The sequence below is a fragment of the Chlorocebus sabaeus genome, chromosome 1, assembly GCF_047675955.1.
Source record: "Chlorocebus sabaeus isolate Y175 chromosome 1, mChlSab1.0.hap1, whole genome shotgun sequence".
Classification (NCBI taxonomy): domain Eukaryota; kingdom Metazoa; phylum Chordata; class Mammalia; order Primates; family Cercopithecidae; genus Chlorocebus; species Chlorocebus sabaeus.
The window spans coordinates 1736623-1752411 of NC_132904.1; the positions used below are offsets into that span (position 1 = coordinate 1736623).

Below are 15789 nucleotides of genomic sequence, written 5' to 3' on the forward strand. Positions count from 1 at the left end.
AGGGGCACACACCCCAGCTGAGCCCTTGCTCACATGGAGGGGCTGGGACATGGGAACACGGAGAGCAACATGGCCAGGCTTCCCCTCCATGGAACCCCTCCACCTCCTCAACACTCTGCCCCTTCCCCTCCATGGAACCCCTCCACCTCCTCAACACTCTGCCCCTTCCCCTCCATGGAACCCCTCCACCTCCTCAACACTCTGCCCCTTCCCCTCCATGGAACCCCTCCACCTCCTCAATACTCTGCCCCAGTTCTGCACCACCCTCCGTTTGGAGGGGCTGGGGCGTGAGTGAGCATGAGGGCCCCTGCGCCCTAGGCTCTGCCTCCCCAGGTGGAACGAGGCCCAGCAGCCCCCAGCCATGCGGAGGCCGGCAGAAGCGGGAAGCTGGGCCTCATCTGCCCGGATGATGGGAGCCAGGTGTGGGGAATTAAGTGGCTTCCTCGGGGGCCGGGAGTTGAAGGCATTTCTGAGGAGCAGGACAGGCAGGCGGATTCGGGGGCGTAGGGGGCGGGGTGCACAGGCAGCTGGGTTTGCGTGGCTGGAGTCCCCTGTGGCTGCGGTGGGGGGAGTGGGCCTTGAACTCGGGCCTGTGGAAGGGCCTGGCTTTTGTCTGAGAGGCTTAGGGGAGACCTAGGAGAGATTAGATCATGTGCTGGCAGGGCTGTCTGGCCAGGGGACTGGGGCCTGGTGGGGATCAGGCTGCAGGGTCAGGCAGCGGACACTGGCCGGGAAGAACTGAGACCCCAGCGGCGAGACCCCAGCCCTGCTCCCTGTTCTGGCCTGGGCTCCCTCCCTGGGTCTGGGATAATAAGCCCTGTAGGAGTGTAGAGACCCTGGACCCCCGACTTAGGCTCCAGGAGGGCGATGGGAGGCAGGGCCACGACAGCTGAGGCCGAGGTGTCTGCAGGACCCGGACTGTCTGAGAGGTGCCGGGCCGGGGCTCTGATAACCGGGTCCAGGCCAGCCTGTGTCTACCTCTGTCCCCCAGTGGGGCATGTGGGACCCCGAGAAGCCATGGTTTCAGTCTCTGAGAGCAGAAGCACTCCCTTACCTCAGTTTCACCATTTTTGAAATGGCTCAAATGACCGGGCGAGGTGGCCCATCCCTGTAATCCCAGCACTTTGGGAGGCCGAGGTGGGCAGATCACCAGAGGTCGGGAGTTCGGGACCAGCCTAACCAACATGGAGAAACCCAGTCTCTACTAAAAAATACAAAATTAGCCGGGTGTGGTGGTGCACGCCTGTAATCCCAGCTGCTCAGGAGGCTGAGGCAGGAGAATTGCTTGAACCCAGGAGGCGGAGGTTGCCGTGAGCCGAGATCGCACCATTGCACTCCAGCCTGGGCAACAAGAGCGAAACACTGAAACAAACAAACAAAAGAAACAGCTCAGAGAGACTCCGCAGAGGGCTCTGAAATAAGGATGGGGTGGGGTTGGGTGAGCCGACCCTGTAAGGTGCCCCCAGCTGTGGGGTTAGGCCCAGGCAGGAGCCCACCGGTCTGCTGGGCTTCTGTGAGCAGGGCTGATGGTGGGACAGGAGGTGTCCTGCCTGGACATGTGCAGGGCCTCCTTTCCTCAGCCTTGGACCTCATGTGGGGCCCCCTTTCCCCAACACACCCTGCCTTTGGGGTGCAGGAGGGAGCATCCGCAGGTAGGGTGGAGGTGCCGCCTGGCGGCGCACTGTGGCCAGTCTCCCTGGACTCCAGTATCTTCTTCCTGGGCCCTCCAGGGTCACCTGGGTCTAGGTCCTGGCTCTACCTAGGGAGGGAGGTGGGCTGGGAGAGGGGGACAGAGGATCTTCTGTCATGTCCTTGAGTTTCTTCAGGCTTGAATGGGCCTTGGAGTCCCACCTTCATCCCCACAGGGCACAGGGGTGCCCAGATCCTCACAAGGCCCCAGAACCCTCGCCTGGGTCAGAGGGCACCTCATGACCACGTGGGCAGCCTCTGTTTAAAGATGGACAAGGTGAGGCCTGAGGGCCAGCCTGGGACTGCCCTCGTGGACCAGGGCTGCCCACGCTGTGTGGCCCAGCAAGGCCCTGCATAGACAGGAGGAGTGGGTGCAACACCGCGCCGGTCTCGGCTGTGGTGTGACTGTCCGTCTGTGTCCCCCACCAGGCCCACTGCTCAGTGGAGTGTGGAAGACGAGGAGGAGGCCACCCGCAACCCATGCCGGCAGGAGAGAGACCGGCAGCTTCAGGCCCAGGATGTGGACGGAGGCGGCCATGTCCCCGAGCGGCCGGAGCACGAGATGCTGTGAGCAACCCCCACCGCATGCCTGACCTCTGACCCCTGTCCGTGCATCCTGGGGCCTGAGCAGAGGGGGAGGTCAACGGCCTGGGCTTGGGGGTCCCAGTGCAGCACGAGAATGAGGAAGAGCCCCCAGAAGCAGGCACGGGAGGGGGCGAGTGCTCCTGGGGTGAGGGGGGCTGCAGCCCTGGGTGAGGGTCTGCTAATGCCTGGCTGCCTCCTGGACGTTGACCCAGGCTCTGTGCTCGTGAGCTGGGCCTTGCTTGTACTGCCTCTGACCCCAGCCACGCAGCCAGCCCCTGGGCCCCCAACCAGACTCCCCCGCCAATGACTCACAGAGCCACGTCCAACTTGGCGGCCAGGCTGGCTTGCTTCCTCCTTGGGCCCAGGAGGCCTCCGCGGCTGGGCTGGGCTGTTTTTCCAATAATGCTCCCCTTCCTCCTGGCCTCTTTTGTTCCATTTTCTCCGAGTCAGCAGCCTTGGGCAGAGTGGGGTTCAGCAGTCACCACGGTCAGGCCCTCGGCCACCCCCGCCAAGAGCCCTAGCTCTCCAGGAGCCCACCCTGCCACATAGGAGCTTAGGAGGAGCCTGGGGACCAGGGCAGCCCTTGGGGAGCCCCAGGATGATGGGGGAGGCATAGCCCTGCCCTAGGGAGCCCCAGACTGATGGGGGGGGCCCAACCCTGCCCTCGGAAGTCCCAGAGTGATGGGGGAGGCCCAGCCCTGCCCTCAGGGAGCCCTACACTGATGAAAGAGGCACAGCCTTACCCTCAGGGAACCCCAAACTGATGGGAGAGGCATAGTCCTGCCCTCAGGTAGCCCCAGACTGATGGAGGAGGCACAACCCTGCCAAGCCTCAAGGAGTCCTGAACTGATGGGGGAGGCACAGCCCTACCCTCAGGGATTCTCTAACCACAGGAGACACAGCCCAGAGCCAGCTCTGTGGCAGACAGGGTCTCCCACTCTTGGGGCCGGCTCTGTGGCAGACAGGGTCTGCCACTCTTGGAGCCGGCTCTGTGGCAGACAGGGTCTCGCACTCTTGGAGCCGGCTCTGTGGCAGACAGGGTCTCCCACTCTTGGAGCCGGCTCTGTGGCAGACAGGGTCTCCCACTCTTGGGGCCGGCTCTGTGGCAGACAGGGTCTCCCAGGGCCTGAGCAGGTGCCATGAGGTGCGTGTGGGTCCCGAGCAGAGGAGGCAGCAGCCGCCCAGTCCTAAGCTCCCCCCTGCTACCCTCAGCCTCAGCCTGAAGCCCTCGGAGGCCCCTGAACTGGATGAGGACGAGGGCTTTGGCGACTGGTCCCAGAGGCCAGAGCAGCGACAGGAGCATGAGGGGGTCCAGGGAGCCTCGGACAGCAGAGAACCCCCCCGGTGCAGGAGTCCTGAGGGGGAGCAAGAGGACAAGTGAGTGAGGGCCCCGAGGGTGGGCACTGGGCAGAGCGGGGCACCCTCCGGGTCTCCAGGGCGGGCGCTGGGCAGAGCAGGGCACAGCAGGCTCCCTTCAGGCCCTCAGCCTGCGCCTGAGCAGCCACCCCATCCTCCCCTTTCCAAGCCGCCCCTGAAATGCCCCCACGGCCAGGAAAGGGGGAGAAAGGAGGGGAGGGAGGAAGAGGGCGAGACAGCATGGTGGCCGGCAAAGGGCCGCGAGGAAACCTCATTCTGGGGCTCTCCAGGGCCCCTGGGCCCCATCCAGGCAGCTGCAGGGCCAGGCCGAGTGCGGCCACATCAGCACACAGCTGCAGCCGCTTCCGTCATGGAGGCTGAGAGCCGCCGCCGCCCCTTCCTCCCTCGGGGCTGGCTGATCTCCATTCCCACGGAGGGGAGCAGGTATTTCCAGATGTGCATGCCGGAGAGTGGGGTGGGAGGACACACTTTCCAGATGTGTGGATGTGTGTGCCGGCCTCAACCCCAGCGGGCCCAACGGGGGCTGCGTGCAAGCCCCACCTCACTACCCCTGCCCAGCCTGCTCAGGGTCCTTGCTGCTCTCAGATACTTTCGGCCACGATGGGGCCGGCCCCACCCGCTCTGTGGGGCCCGGGCCATCTAGGACCCCAGCCCTGCTCAGGACCCCCTTGCCTTGAGTGGGACCAGAGCCGGTGGCTGGGCTGACAGTTCTCCCTGGTCGGGGTCCTTCCTGTCCCCTCTGAATTCCTAAACCAGCCTGGAGCTCTCGGGACCAGTGTTGCTCAGCGACGCGGCCTTGTCCTCCTATAACCAGGGCACCAGTCGTGGTCTGGCACAGTGCTCGCCGCCCCCTCCCCAGGCCTCAGTCTCCCCCACATGCTTGGGAGTCAGTGGCCCTGCATTTCTGAGCCGGGGCAGCGCCCTTCTCCCTGGCCTCGGGCCTAGACAGGCCAGGCCGCTCCCAACAGCAGGGGGCGCTTTGACTCTTCCGTGAAGCCCAGCTCGAGAAGCCGCCCTACCCCCTGCACCTGCCAAGCTGCACAGACTGGCTGCTGAACGGGCCCTCTGTGTGGCTGCTGCTGGCTCAGACCCCTGCCCACCTTGGGCGGGTGGGTCTGGGTCTTGGCTGGCACGCACACCCAGGGGCCTGAAATCATGGAAAATTCGAGAATTTCCCATCTTCTCCTCCAGGTTCAGTCCTGCTCAAATGCAGAGCCGCTGGAAGCTGCCAGCTGGCTGGCCTCCCCTCCCCCGCAGCCGGCAGCCCCTTGGCCCTGCTACTCAGTGGCCTGGCCCCTGCCCCTGCCTAGCCCTCCAAATGACCCAGCCTCCAGTCCCCCACACACCCCAGGGCCCCCACAGGGAGCCGAGCAGGAGTGGTGGTCCCAGCAGCCTGGCCCCCCGGGCACCTCACCAGACCAACTGGGTGGGCGAGCAGCTGCCAAGCTGAGGCCCAGCCAGGAAGCTGGGGTTGAACCCAGCCTCAGTGCCTGGGGGGCCCTCCGTCTGTAGAGCCCCACCTGGGGGGGACTGGGCAGTTCCCCAAGGGCCTCAGGCCCTGACACAGGGGCCCAAGCAGAATGCACTGGCTCTGAGGCCGCTGGACCTTCTTTCCCAATGAGCTTGGGTCTCAGATCCCTTAGCACTCAATTAGCCTGACTACCTTCATTTTACAGATGGGGAAACTGAGGCTTGGAAAAAGGAAGGGGTCAACCAAGCAATCCAATGGCCCTAGAACGGCTTTGCCTCCCTTTCCACCCACAGGCCCGGCCTGCATGCTGGTGAAAAGGAGGACGGTGACGAAGTCCACCTGGAGGAGTTGAGTCTGAGCAAGGAGGAGCCAGACCCAGAGGACACTGTCCAGGACAACCTGGGGGCCGCAGGGGCTGAGGAGGAGCAGGAGGAGGTGATGGCTCCACCTCAGAGGGTCTGACTGCACCCCCACCCCAGGGACGAACCTGCCTTTGCTGTCTGCACCACTCTGTGGGCCCTGTGGGTCTAGCCCAAAGTGGGTCAGCACCCCACACCCCTAGACCTTGCAGCCCCTTCTGGGCCCACATTCTCAGAGAGGGTGAGGCTCGGTGATCCTCTTGCAAGATCTGGAGACATTTCCCCAGATTCCTCAGTCCCTCCCCACCAGCTCTAGAACGGGAGCATGTCAGGGCCATGTGAGCCCCAGAGAACCTGGGGCTCAGGGAGGAACGGCATTTGTTCCCATAGGTGCTGGGCAGGGCAGGAGGGATACCAGCAGAGGGTCACCTGGGATGTCTGTTTTGTTTTGTTTCTTTTCTAGCACCAGAAATGTCAGCAGCCCAGGACACCCAGCCCCTTGATCTTGGAGGGGACCATTGAACACAGCTCACCTCCCCTGAGCCCCACCACTAAAGTAGGTCAAGCTGCAAAGCCTGCCATCTTCTCCCCTCTCCCGGACTCATACCCAAAAGGCCAGTCCCACATGCCAGCCACAGGAAGACCAGGCCCAGGCCCGGCTTTTGTCTGCTATCCCCCGCATTTCCTGATGCTCAGCAAAGCCCCGTGATATAAGGGTTGCGGGTTGGATTAGTGGGTGGAGTAGTTGTGGGGATGGAGGGTGGGCTTTACCTCAGCTGCTGCAGGCCTGTGTCTCTCTCCACCCTCTGCAGCTCATCGACAGGACCGAGTCCCTAAACCGCTCCATAGAGAAGAGGTCTGTCTGTCTATCTGTCTGCTTTCTGGGCTCAGATCTTAGGTTTCCCCAAGAAGGGGTTGAAGGGAGTCACAGGGTGGAGATCTGGAGACCGAGGGGCGCTCTGGGAGAGGCTTGGGCAGGTGGGGAGAAGCCTTGTGGGAGACATGAGGCCTGACACATCTTCTACCCTCCAGTAACAGTGTGAAGAAGTCCCAACCAGACTTGCCCATCTCCAAGATTGACCAGCGGCTGGAACAATACACCCAGGCCATCGAGGTATGATCCGGCTCCCGTCTGCTGCCAGGTCCCTCCTCCATCCTGGCACAGTTCCTTCATTCAACCAACGCCCTTCCATCCAATCAATGCCCCCTTATTCAACCAACACCCTATCCAACCAATGCTTCCCCATCCAGTCAGTGCCCCTCTACCCAATCAGTGCCCCTCCATCTAATCAATGTCCCTCCATGTAATCAATGCCCCTCCGTTCAATCAATGCTATTCCATCCAACCAATAATCTCCCATCCTATCAATGCTCCTGCATCCAGTTAATGTTCCTTTATACAACCAATATGCCTGCAACCAATACTCCTCCAATTATTCAGTGTTTCTCCATTCAATCAATGCCCCCATCAGAACAATACTCTACCATCCAATCAATGCCCTTTCATCCTATCAGTGCTCTTCTCTCCAGCCAATACTCCTCCAGTCAATCAACCAGTACTCCTTAATCCAATCAATGACCCTCCATCCAATCAAGATTCCTGCATCCATCCAATACTACTACACCCAATCAATGCCTCTGCATTCAATCAATGCCCCTCCCATCCAACCAATTCTTCTCCATCCCTCAGTGCTTCTCCATCTGATCAATACCCTCCATCCAACCAACACTTGTCTATCCAATTAATGACTCACCATGTAACCGATGCCAATCCCACATGCCAGCCCGTCCATTCAATCAGTATCTCTCCATCCAGTCATTGCTCCTTCATTCAACAAATACTCCTCCATCCAATCAATGTCCCTTCATCCAACCAATATTCCTTCATCCACCAACTCCTTTCAATCCAACTAATACACCTTCATCCAATCAGTACCCCTATTCATTCAGTGCTCCTCCATTCAATCAATTCCCCTCCATCCAACCAATGTTCCTCCAGCCAACCAAAACAACTTCATCCAATCAATTCCCCTCCATCCAATAATGCCTTGCATCCAATCAATGGCCTTCTATCCTATCAATTTCCCTCTAACCAACCAAAATAGTTTCACCCAATCAATGCCTCTGCTTCCAATCAATGCCCTTCTATTCAACCAGTACTTCTTTATTTAATCAGGACATCTCCATCTAACCAGTATCCTTCCATCAAGCCAATATTCCTCTGCTAAATCAGTGCCCCTCCATCCACCCAGTGCCCCTCCATTGAACCAATACTCCTCTACTAAATCAGTGCTCCTTCATCCACCCAGGGCCCCTCCATCCACCCAGTACTCACTTATCCAACAGACACTCCTCTATCTTGCCAGTATTCCTCCATCCAGTCAGTGCTCTTCTGTGCAACGAATGCCCCTCCATCCATACATTACTCCTTCACCCAATCAATTCCCTTCTATTCAACCGATACTTCTGATTTCAACTAATTCCCCTTCAACCAACCAATACTCCTCCATCCAACCAGTACTCCTCCATGCAATCAATGTTCCTCTACCCAACCAACATCCTTCTATCAAACCAATATTCCTCCATCCAATTAATCCTTCTCCATCCAACAAGTACCCCTCCATCCTATCAATGCTCCTGTATCCTACCAATATTCCTCCATCCAACCAGTACTTCCCCATCCAATCAATACTCCTTCATTCATTCAGTGCTCCTCCATCCAGTCAATACCTTTCCATTCTACCAGTGCCCCTCCATCCAACCGATACTCCTTCATCCAATCAATGTCGTTGCATGCGATCAATGCCCCTTCATTGAACCAATATGGCTCTGTCCAACCAATACTACTCCATTCAATCAATGCCCCTCCATCTAACAAATACTCCCTCATATAATCAGTACCCCGCCATCCAATCAATATTCCTTCATCTATCAACACCTTTTTGTACAACCAATACTCCTCCATCTAATCAGTGCTCCTCCATCCAACCAATACTCTGCAATTTAACCACTGTGCCTCCATCCATTCAATGTCCCTCCATCCATCCGGTGGTCCCCCGGCCCTACCCCATGAGCAGCATGGAGGCAGACCCACATTGGACCTGTGCACCATCATCTCCCTGATGCTCTTCAGGACCGGGAGGTGTCTCACAATTGCATTGAATGTAGGAAGGCACATGTTTTCAATGATTCCCCACTCTAGGGCTGCATTGGGAAAGCACTCCCAGGGAAAATACGAACACAAAGCAAGGGATTGCCCAGTGTGACCCTCTGATGTGACCACGGTGGCTGTTCACTAAGGTAATCCTGATGCTTTGCCTCCTCTGCAGACCGCTGGCCGGACCCCCAAGCTAGCCCGCCAGGCCTCCATAGAGCTGCCCAGCATGGCCGTGGCCAGTACCAAGAGTCGGTGGGAGACGGGTGAGGTACAGGCTCAGTCTGCCACCAAGACTCCATCCTGCAAGGTAAGGTCCCCTCCAGGGACAAGGCTGGGCCACAGAGCCAGCACCTGGGAGTTTAGCAGCAGGCCAGTTTTCTTTGTTAAGGCAAGCGTGGGACTGTCCAGCGTGAATGTGGGTAGACAGAACACTGAGGCATTGCAGTAGGGTTGGGTTCACCCTTGCTGGTGTAGAAGGCTGTGTTGTTTGAGTGGAGGTGGAGGGCACCTTTATCCCTTTCCCTGCCCCTTCCAGTGGGATCACACAGAAAAAGGGTAGGTAGGCAGGTCCCAGGCCCCCTGGCCAGGTAAGGCAAAGCAGGAGAGAAAGGCCCAGGGCTTCTACTCCCCGAGATCCAGGGGTCTGCACTTGTGACATATCCTTCTGCTGCCCCCAGGATATTGTGGCTGGAGACATGAGCAAGAAAAGCCTCTGGGAGCAGAAGGGAGGCTCCAAGACCTCATCAACAATTAAGGTAGAGCCTTAATGTGGTTGGTACAGGAAGGGTGGGTGCAGCAGGGGAGGGCAAAGAGGGACTGTCCTCTGTGCATCTGTGAGGGCTTCCCAGAGGCAGAGGCATCATCTTTCTGCTGCTCTCACCTTCACTCTTGGTCTCCTTCCCCAACAGAGCACCCCATCTGGGAAGAGGTATAAGTTTGTGGCCACCGGGCATGGGAAGTATGAGAAGGTGCTTGTGGAAGGGGGCCCGGCGCCCTAGGCCTCCTGTCTCGGTGAGTCCCCGGCAACCCGTAGAGTGGGACGAGGTGCACACACGTGCACTGTGCTGGGAACTTGGCAGCCTGGAGGGGGCCTGGAGCCCTGTTGCATGCTGCAAGGGTGGACCCTGAGTTGGCCAGAACCCAGACCATCTCAGTCTCCCAGCCCTGCACAGATGCTGCCTCCCTCATCTGACACCAGATTCAAACTCTCTGTTCACTTCACTGGAGACAGCCCGGCTCAGCCACTGCTCCACTAGGGAAGCTCAAGGCTCCCATCTGGGACTCCCCAAAAGCCTCAGCAGGGCTCATGAGGGAAGTGAGGGGCAGCCTGGCCACCACAGGGCTAGCATTGAAGAAAGCAGGTGGCATGGAGCCCAGGTTCCCTGACCATCTGTATGCTGGTGGTCCACAGAGGGGCAGGAACTTAGGTCCTACTCCCTGTCCCAGCCAAGAGTCATTCAGAGGTCCTGATGCCCTCCCCATCCCATGCTGCAGACAGAGCAGTGCCACTCCTGCCATGGTTAGACACACATTTATTAGTAACCTGGACCCCAGGCTCCATTTCCAGCACCCACCACACCCGGGGGGCGGGGGCAACTGTCCTCCTACCATCTTCCCTGCCAAACCCTGACTCTCAAGCAGCTGTGGCAGAGGCTTTTTCGGGTACCTCTGTGTCCCTCTCCTGTGGTTGGTGACCCCTGCCAGAGCCTGGCTGACTGCCAGCTGGGTGCCTTCACTCTCCCTGCCGGGGCCACAGCCCCTTCTCGGTCCCGCTTGGCCAAGTTGTTCCCACAGGGTTGGGACTGAGGGCTCCCTCCTCATCCAGCGGTCAAAGCCTGGGCGTGGCCAATGCTGAGACCCTTGCTGTCCCACCAGTGAATCCCTCGAGTTCTGCCCCCTCAGGCTGTCAGCCCCAGTAGGGGATGCAGAGGAGGGCAGTGAGAGGGGTCACGCTGGGGCCTCCTCTACCCCCTGATGAGCCCCTCCCTGCCTGCCCCTGAGCACTCGTATTGGTGCCAAGTCTCACGCTGGCTGAGGCTCCCCCTGCACCCTAGTCCCAGGGTCTGGCTCTGCCATCAGGAAGAGCACGCAGCAAAACTGCTGACTGCTCCTGAGGCCGATGGCCAAGCCAGCCTGACCGCACCCATGTCTCAGCAAGCAGAGATCTGCCCCCAAACCTTTGACAGCAAAAGGGAGGAACAACGCGAGGCCCAGGCCCCTGAGCAGCCTGGGCTAGGTCAATAGGTGCGGTCCTCTGCCATTTTCCCTAAAGTTTTCATCCCAAGGCCCCCATCCCACATCCCAACACAGACCCCTTCTCTGTTCCCCTCACACCACTGCAGCCCAGGGGCTCCAGCTCTTCCTCTCTGCCCTTTCCACCCGACCACCTTCCTGACACCCAGACTTCCCTCAGCACCCCGTGTGCCCTTCCCAGGCTGCCCTGCACCCCATGCCCCTTGGGCCCTGATGCATCTTCATGCAGTAACTATGGGCCCCCAGCTAGAACCTCAGCCCCCTCTTCTGTCCACCTCATGGTTCTGGGCCCTGGGGGCCGTTCCAGCCACTTCACTGGAGCCTCCAGCCAGTCGCTGTGCGGTTGAAGTTCTTGGGCTGGGGGTTCAGCTCCAGGATGGAGCAGACTGTGGGAGGGGGCCGGGTGGCCTCCTGCAGCTTCCGGGCGTTGAAACGAGGCCGGTACAGGAAGGGCAGGCGGGTGAGGCCGGCTGGGGTGTGCTCCCCACCGCTGGGCCCCGTCAGGCGCCCTCGGGCCTCCACCACCGACATGCGGTACAGCACAGCATCCCACATCCTGGAGGCCCGGGAGGCGGGGACCCGGGGCACGGCAGGGGTGGGCGCCTCCTGCTCTGTGGGGGCGGGCACCTCCGGCTCCAGGCTCTGCCGCGGCCCTGGGCACGGAGGCTCCGGGGCCTCCTCCAGCAGCTGCTTCTTGAGCCGCGTCCAGCCACTGAGCCGGGGCTTGGGTGCAACTTTGGGGACAGGGCATGGGTGAGGGCCTGATGGTGGGGTAGGGGATGAGGCCCAGGCGGGGCTGGACACTCGCTCGGCCTCAGTGGCAGGGCCAGCCGTGGGGGGCTCCTCCAGTTGCTCTCCGCCAGGGCCCACGGGGGCCAGGTTGTGCAGTGAGGACTCCAGCGAGTGGCAGGTCGGGGCTATGGGCACCACGACCCTGGCACTAGCCTCTCTGGGCACCGAGGCATGGAAGCTGGGTGGCGGCCGTGGTACAGGGGGCTCCTCAGGCCGGGGACTGGCAGCCTGGGCTGTGGTGGGCAGTGGGCGGATATGAGCCACTGGGACCAGGGGCTGGGCCCTGGGGAGACGTGGGCTGGCATCTCCGTCCTGGCTGTTGGATCCCCCTTCCGGGGCTGTCCTGGGGGGCTCAGGGGTCCCGTCGTGTGGGGATGGTGCCAGCTGGATGTGCACCTGGGTGATGTGGGTGTCCCCAGCCACAGGGGCTGAGACAGGGATGAAGCCACTGGGGGGCTGGGCAGGTTCTGGGGCCGGGGCTACAACCTGGGGCCCTGTGGCCTTGTGAGCAGCTAAAATCCTGCGCTGGGTGAGGCCGACAGAGAACGTGAACTTCTGCAGGGGTGACGCCGTGTGGTAGATGACGGGGGTGTGTGGGGAGCGGGGTAGGGCAGCCACTGTGCGGGGAGCCTCAGTGGGGCGTGGGGCTTCAGGAAGGCGTGGGGCTTCGGCGGGGTGCGGGCCCTCAGCAGCGTGTGGGGCTGTGACCTCCTGGTCGTGGCTGGCCTCACTCACGGGGGACAGGGAGGTGCGGAAGGCCCCGGGTGGGGCGAGGTGCGCGCCCCCCATCATCTTCTTCCGGGCTGCCTTCCTCAGGAGCTTCTGCAAACGCAGGTTGTCCTTCCCTGGCTTGGGCAGCACGGGCGGTGGGGGTCCAGGGGTTCCCTGGAGGCTCGGACCACCCACCTCGGGTGCCATTGACGCGGCTGAGATGAGCATGGCTGTGTCCTAGGGTGGGAGGGACAGTAGTCAGGCCAGCCCTCCTCCCTCCCGAGGTGGGAGGTCTGTGCCTCCTGTGATCCAGGGAGGACCTGGGGCCAGAGCTGTGGAGGCCTAAGTATTCTGCTTCCTAAGCACCCAGAACCTGCCGGGGCTGTCCTGAGCTCGACTGTGCCTTGGGGACTTTGGGGTGGCCCGACCACCACCCTAGTGTAGAAATGAGGCCACAGAGGCCGAGTCCCTCCAGGGATGGGGCTAGAACCTGCCTCCAGGTCTCTGTCCTCTGTGCCACCCCAGCACAAAGCAGGCCCCAAGTACACAGCCTGGGTCAGGCCATAATGCCGTGTGGGCTGGGGTGGGAGACGTGGGTGAGCTCCAAGTGACAGGCATGCCCCTGGCCAGCTGCTGGCCGGGCCCACGGCTGGAAGAGCGGCTGCCCACAGACACGTGAGGGGCGCCCCGTTGTCGCCGGCCCGACCACAGGCGCGTCGGCTGCGAGCCAGCGGTGAGGGGTGGCGGCCAAGAGGCTCGGGAAAGCTGAGGCTGCATCATCAGAGGTAGATCGGCAGGAAGGTGGGAGCAGTTTTCGCTGAGCTATGCTAAATGGGATATTCCCGCAGACCTCCTGTCTGGGGTGGTCCGGCCAAGCCGCCCACCCTGGTTTCTGGGCACCACGTGTTTGCAAGGACATTGACAAATGGCATCTGGGCTGAGCCAGAGGCTGTCTGGTTTGGGGAAGGAGGAGTCCTGGGGGCTGCTACTGGTGGGGGCTGGCTCTGCCAAGGCAAGAACAGAGCTGCTGGAGGGGTGGGGGCGGAAGGAGCCTGTCTAGGACCTACTCTCAGCTGCAGGTCTCCTCTGGATGACGGGACGGCAGGAACCACGAGAACCCTAGTTCTAGCTCCCGGGGTGGGCAGGCTGCTTAGCAAGCAGGCTGCCTTCCCTCCACCTGGAGTCAGGTCTCCAGCCAGAGGTCCTGACCCAGGGCACAAGTGCTCACACTGGGAAGCAGGCCTCTGAGGCAGGACGTCTTCTCTCATGGTGGAGTGGGAGTGTGGGCAGGGCAGGGAGGCCAGCAATGAGAGGCTCAGGGAGCAGGCTCTGTGGGCTTGCAGGAGGCAGGTCTGTGACCCCTCCCTGGACCCTAGCCTAATGCCCCCTGCACCCCATGCCTATGTTCCAGCTTCCTGGGTCTGCAGGTCCAGACGGGCGACACCCTCCATGTACCCAGGGGAGATCCCAGCCAGACACCTGCACCCCCGCCCTGGCTAAGAAGTTGCTTCCTGTTGCCAGCATGACCTACCCTCGCCTCTTTGACGCCCCCCGCTGCCACCTCCTTTTGCTCCTGGACCCTTTGGCCTCTCTGCCCTTCCTCTCTCTGACCCCAACCACCCCCCGCCAGCTCTGCTTCTCACTACTTGGGGGAGGAAAGAAACTCCTGATCGTTGGCCAAAGGAACTTACCCCTGGAGAGGCCAAGTACCTTCTAGGAAGTTAGGAGGTTGAGGCACAGTCCTGTGCAGAGAGGGCGGGTCACCCCCCAGATCCAAGGGGAAACTGCAGGTCAAGGGCTGGTAATGGCCATGCAGGAAGCTTGATGCTGCATACCACCCCCCACTCTGCTTGCCACCCCCCACCCCGCCATTTTATATAATAAAGCTCCCTGTGTATTCTCGTGTGCTGGCTGTCTTGTACTCACTAAGGGGGCAGGGCTGGCCAGGATGGAAAGATTGGGCCAGTGGCCAGCCCCTTCCCACACTGCACAGCATTCTGTGGCCTCTGGGTTCAGGCAGTCTGACCTGTCTCATGGCCTTTGCAGTGTAAGCCTCCAGGACATAAGCTCTCTGGTGGCCTAAGTCAGAGCACACACAATGGGTGGGGTCCAGGCTTCCTTTTCCAGAATGTCTGCGATATCCTACCCCCACCATGACTAGCCCAGTACAAACTTCTGTGCCCTGACTATGCACCCACTGAGGGCAAGATCCACCTCAGAGCCTCCCCCAAAACCACCCAGGAGGTCTCAGTGAAGGTTTGGTAAACAGACAAATGGGTGGATGGGTGAATGGGTAGGTGGGTGGATGAATGGATAGATGAATAGATGAATGGGTGGATGAGTGGACAGATAGGTGGGTGAATGGATGGGTAGGTGGGTGAGTGGATGCATGGCTGGGTGGGCGAGTGGAGGGATGGGTGAGTGGATGAATAGGGGATGGATGAATGCATAGAGGGATGTATGGATAAGTGAATGGGTAAGCAGGTGGGTGGATGGATGGATTGATGGATGAATCAGTGGGTGAATAGGTGAGTGAATGGATGGGTGGGTGGGAGGATGGCTGGCTGACTGGCTGGCTGGCTGGCTGGCTGGCTGGCTGGCTGGATGGATGGATGGGTTAGTGAATGGATAGGAGGATGGATGAATGGAGGGATGTCTGAGTGGATGGGTAGATGAGTGGGTGGATGGATGAAAGGATGGCTGGATGAATGGACAGAGTGAGGGAGGGAGGGAGGGAGGGATGGAGGGAGGGATGAGTGAGTGGATGGGTAGGTGGCTGGGTGGATGGATGGATGGAAGGAAGGAGGGATAAATGAAGGGATAGGTATGTGGTTGGATGGATGGATAGGTGGATGCATTGGAGGGATTGATGAATGAAGGGATGGACGCATGGATGGGTAGATGGATGAAGGGATGGATGAGTGGATGGACGGATGGATGGATAGGTGGATGGATGATGGAGGGATGGATGTGTGGGTGAGTAGATGAATGGATGGATGAAAGGATGGATGGATAGATAGGTGAGTGAGTGAATGAATACATGGATGGATGAATGGAGGGATGGATGAGTGGATGGGTAGATGGGTGGGTGGATGGATGGGTGAAGGGATGGATGCCTGGATGGACAGAGGGAGGGAAGGATGGATGGAAGAAGGGATGAATGAGTGGATGGGTAGGTGGGTGGGTGGATGGATGGATGAGTGGATGTGTGGATGGATGGATGGATGGAGGGAAGGAGGGATGGATGAAGGGTGGGTGGATGAAGGGATGGAGGGAGGGATGGATGGAGGGATGGATGGATGCATGAACGGGTAGATGGATGGATGAAGAGATGGATGGATAGATGGATGGATGGATGGATGGATGGATGGATGGATGGATAGATAGATAGATAG

At 60.1% G+C, this 15789-nt stretch overlaps 2 protein-coding genes and 1 long non-coding RNA gene across 15 annotated transcripts in view; 1 reads left to right on the top strand and 2 right to left on the bottom strand.

Moving 5' to 3' along the window:
- LSP1 (lymphocyte specific protein 1) overlaps positions 1 to 14299 on the top strand; it is a 40242-nt gene extending 25943 nt beyond the window's left edge. For 10 of the 13 annotated variants that reach the window (XM_008002073.3, XM_037998808.2, XM_037998807.2 and 7 more), the window contains exons 2-11: positions 2119 to 2256; positions 3487 to 3651; positions 5416 to 5557; positions 5945 to 6037; positions 6294 to 6337; positions 6514 to 6595; positions 8811 to 8945; positions 9316 to 9393; positions 9547 to 9649; positions 13806 to 14299. In XM_008002073.3, coding sequence (XP_008000264.3) covers positions 2119 to 2256; positions 3487 to 3651; positions 5416 to 5557; positions 5945 to 6037; positions 6294 to 6337; positions 6514 to 6595; positions 8811 to 8945; positions 9316 to 9393; positions 9547 to 9636 — 967 coding nt within the window. In that variant the 3' untranslated portion in view covers positions 9637 to 9649; positions 13806 to 14299. Of the gene's footprint in view, positions 1 to 1946; positions 1967 to 2118; positions 2257 to 3486; positions 3652 to 3920; positions 4075 to 5415; positions 5558 to 5944; positions 6038 to 6293; positions 6338 to 6513; positions 6596 to 8810; positions 8946 to 9315; positions 9394 to 9546; positions 9650 to 13805 lie in introns of those variants that run through there. The other 3 variants (XM_008002368.3, XM_037998809.2, XM_008002512.3) reach the window with 3 other exon arrangements.
- Positions 1231 to 2685, bottom strand: LOC140708916 (uncharacterized). The gene is made up of 2 exons (XR_012089240.1): positions 2587 to 2685; positions 1231 to 1362 (listed from the first exon to the last, which is right to left on the bottom strand). It is a non-coding gene; the product is annotated as an uncharacterized lncRNA (long non-coding RNA).
- PRR33 (proline rich 33) lies at positions 10306 to 14160 on the bottom strand. Its single transcript, XM_073005781.1, has one exon. It carries the CDS (start codon positions 12620 to 12622, stop codon positions 11204 to 11206), a length of 1419 nt encoding a protein of 472 aa, XP_072861882.1. The 5' UTR covers positions 12623 to 14160; the 3' UTR covers positions 10306 to 11203.
- Positions 14300 to 15789: the final 1490 nt, after the last annotated feature.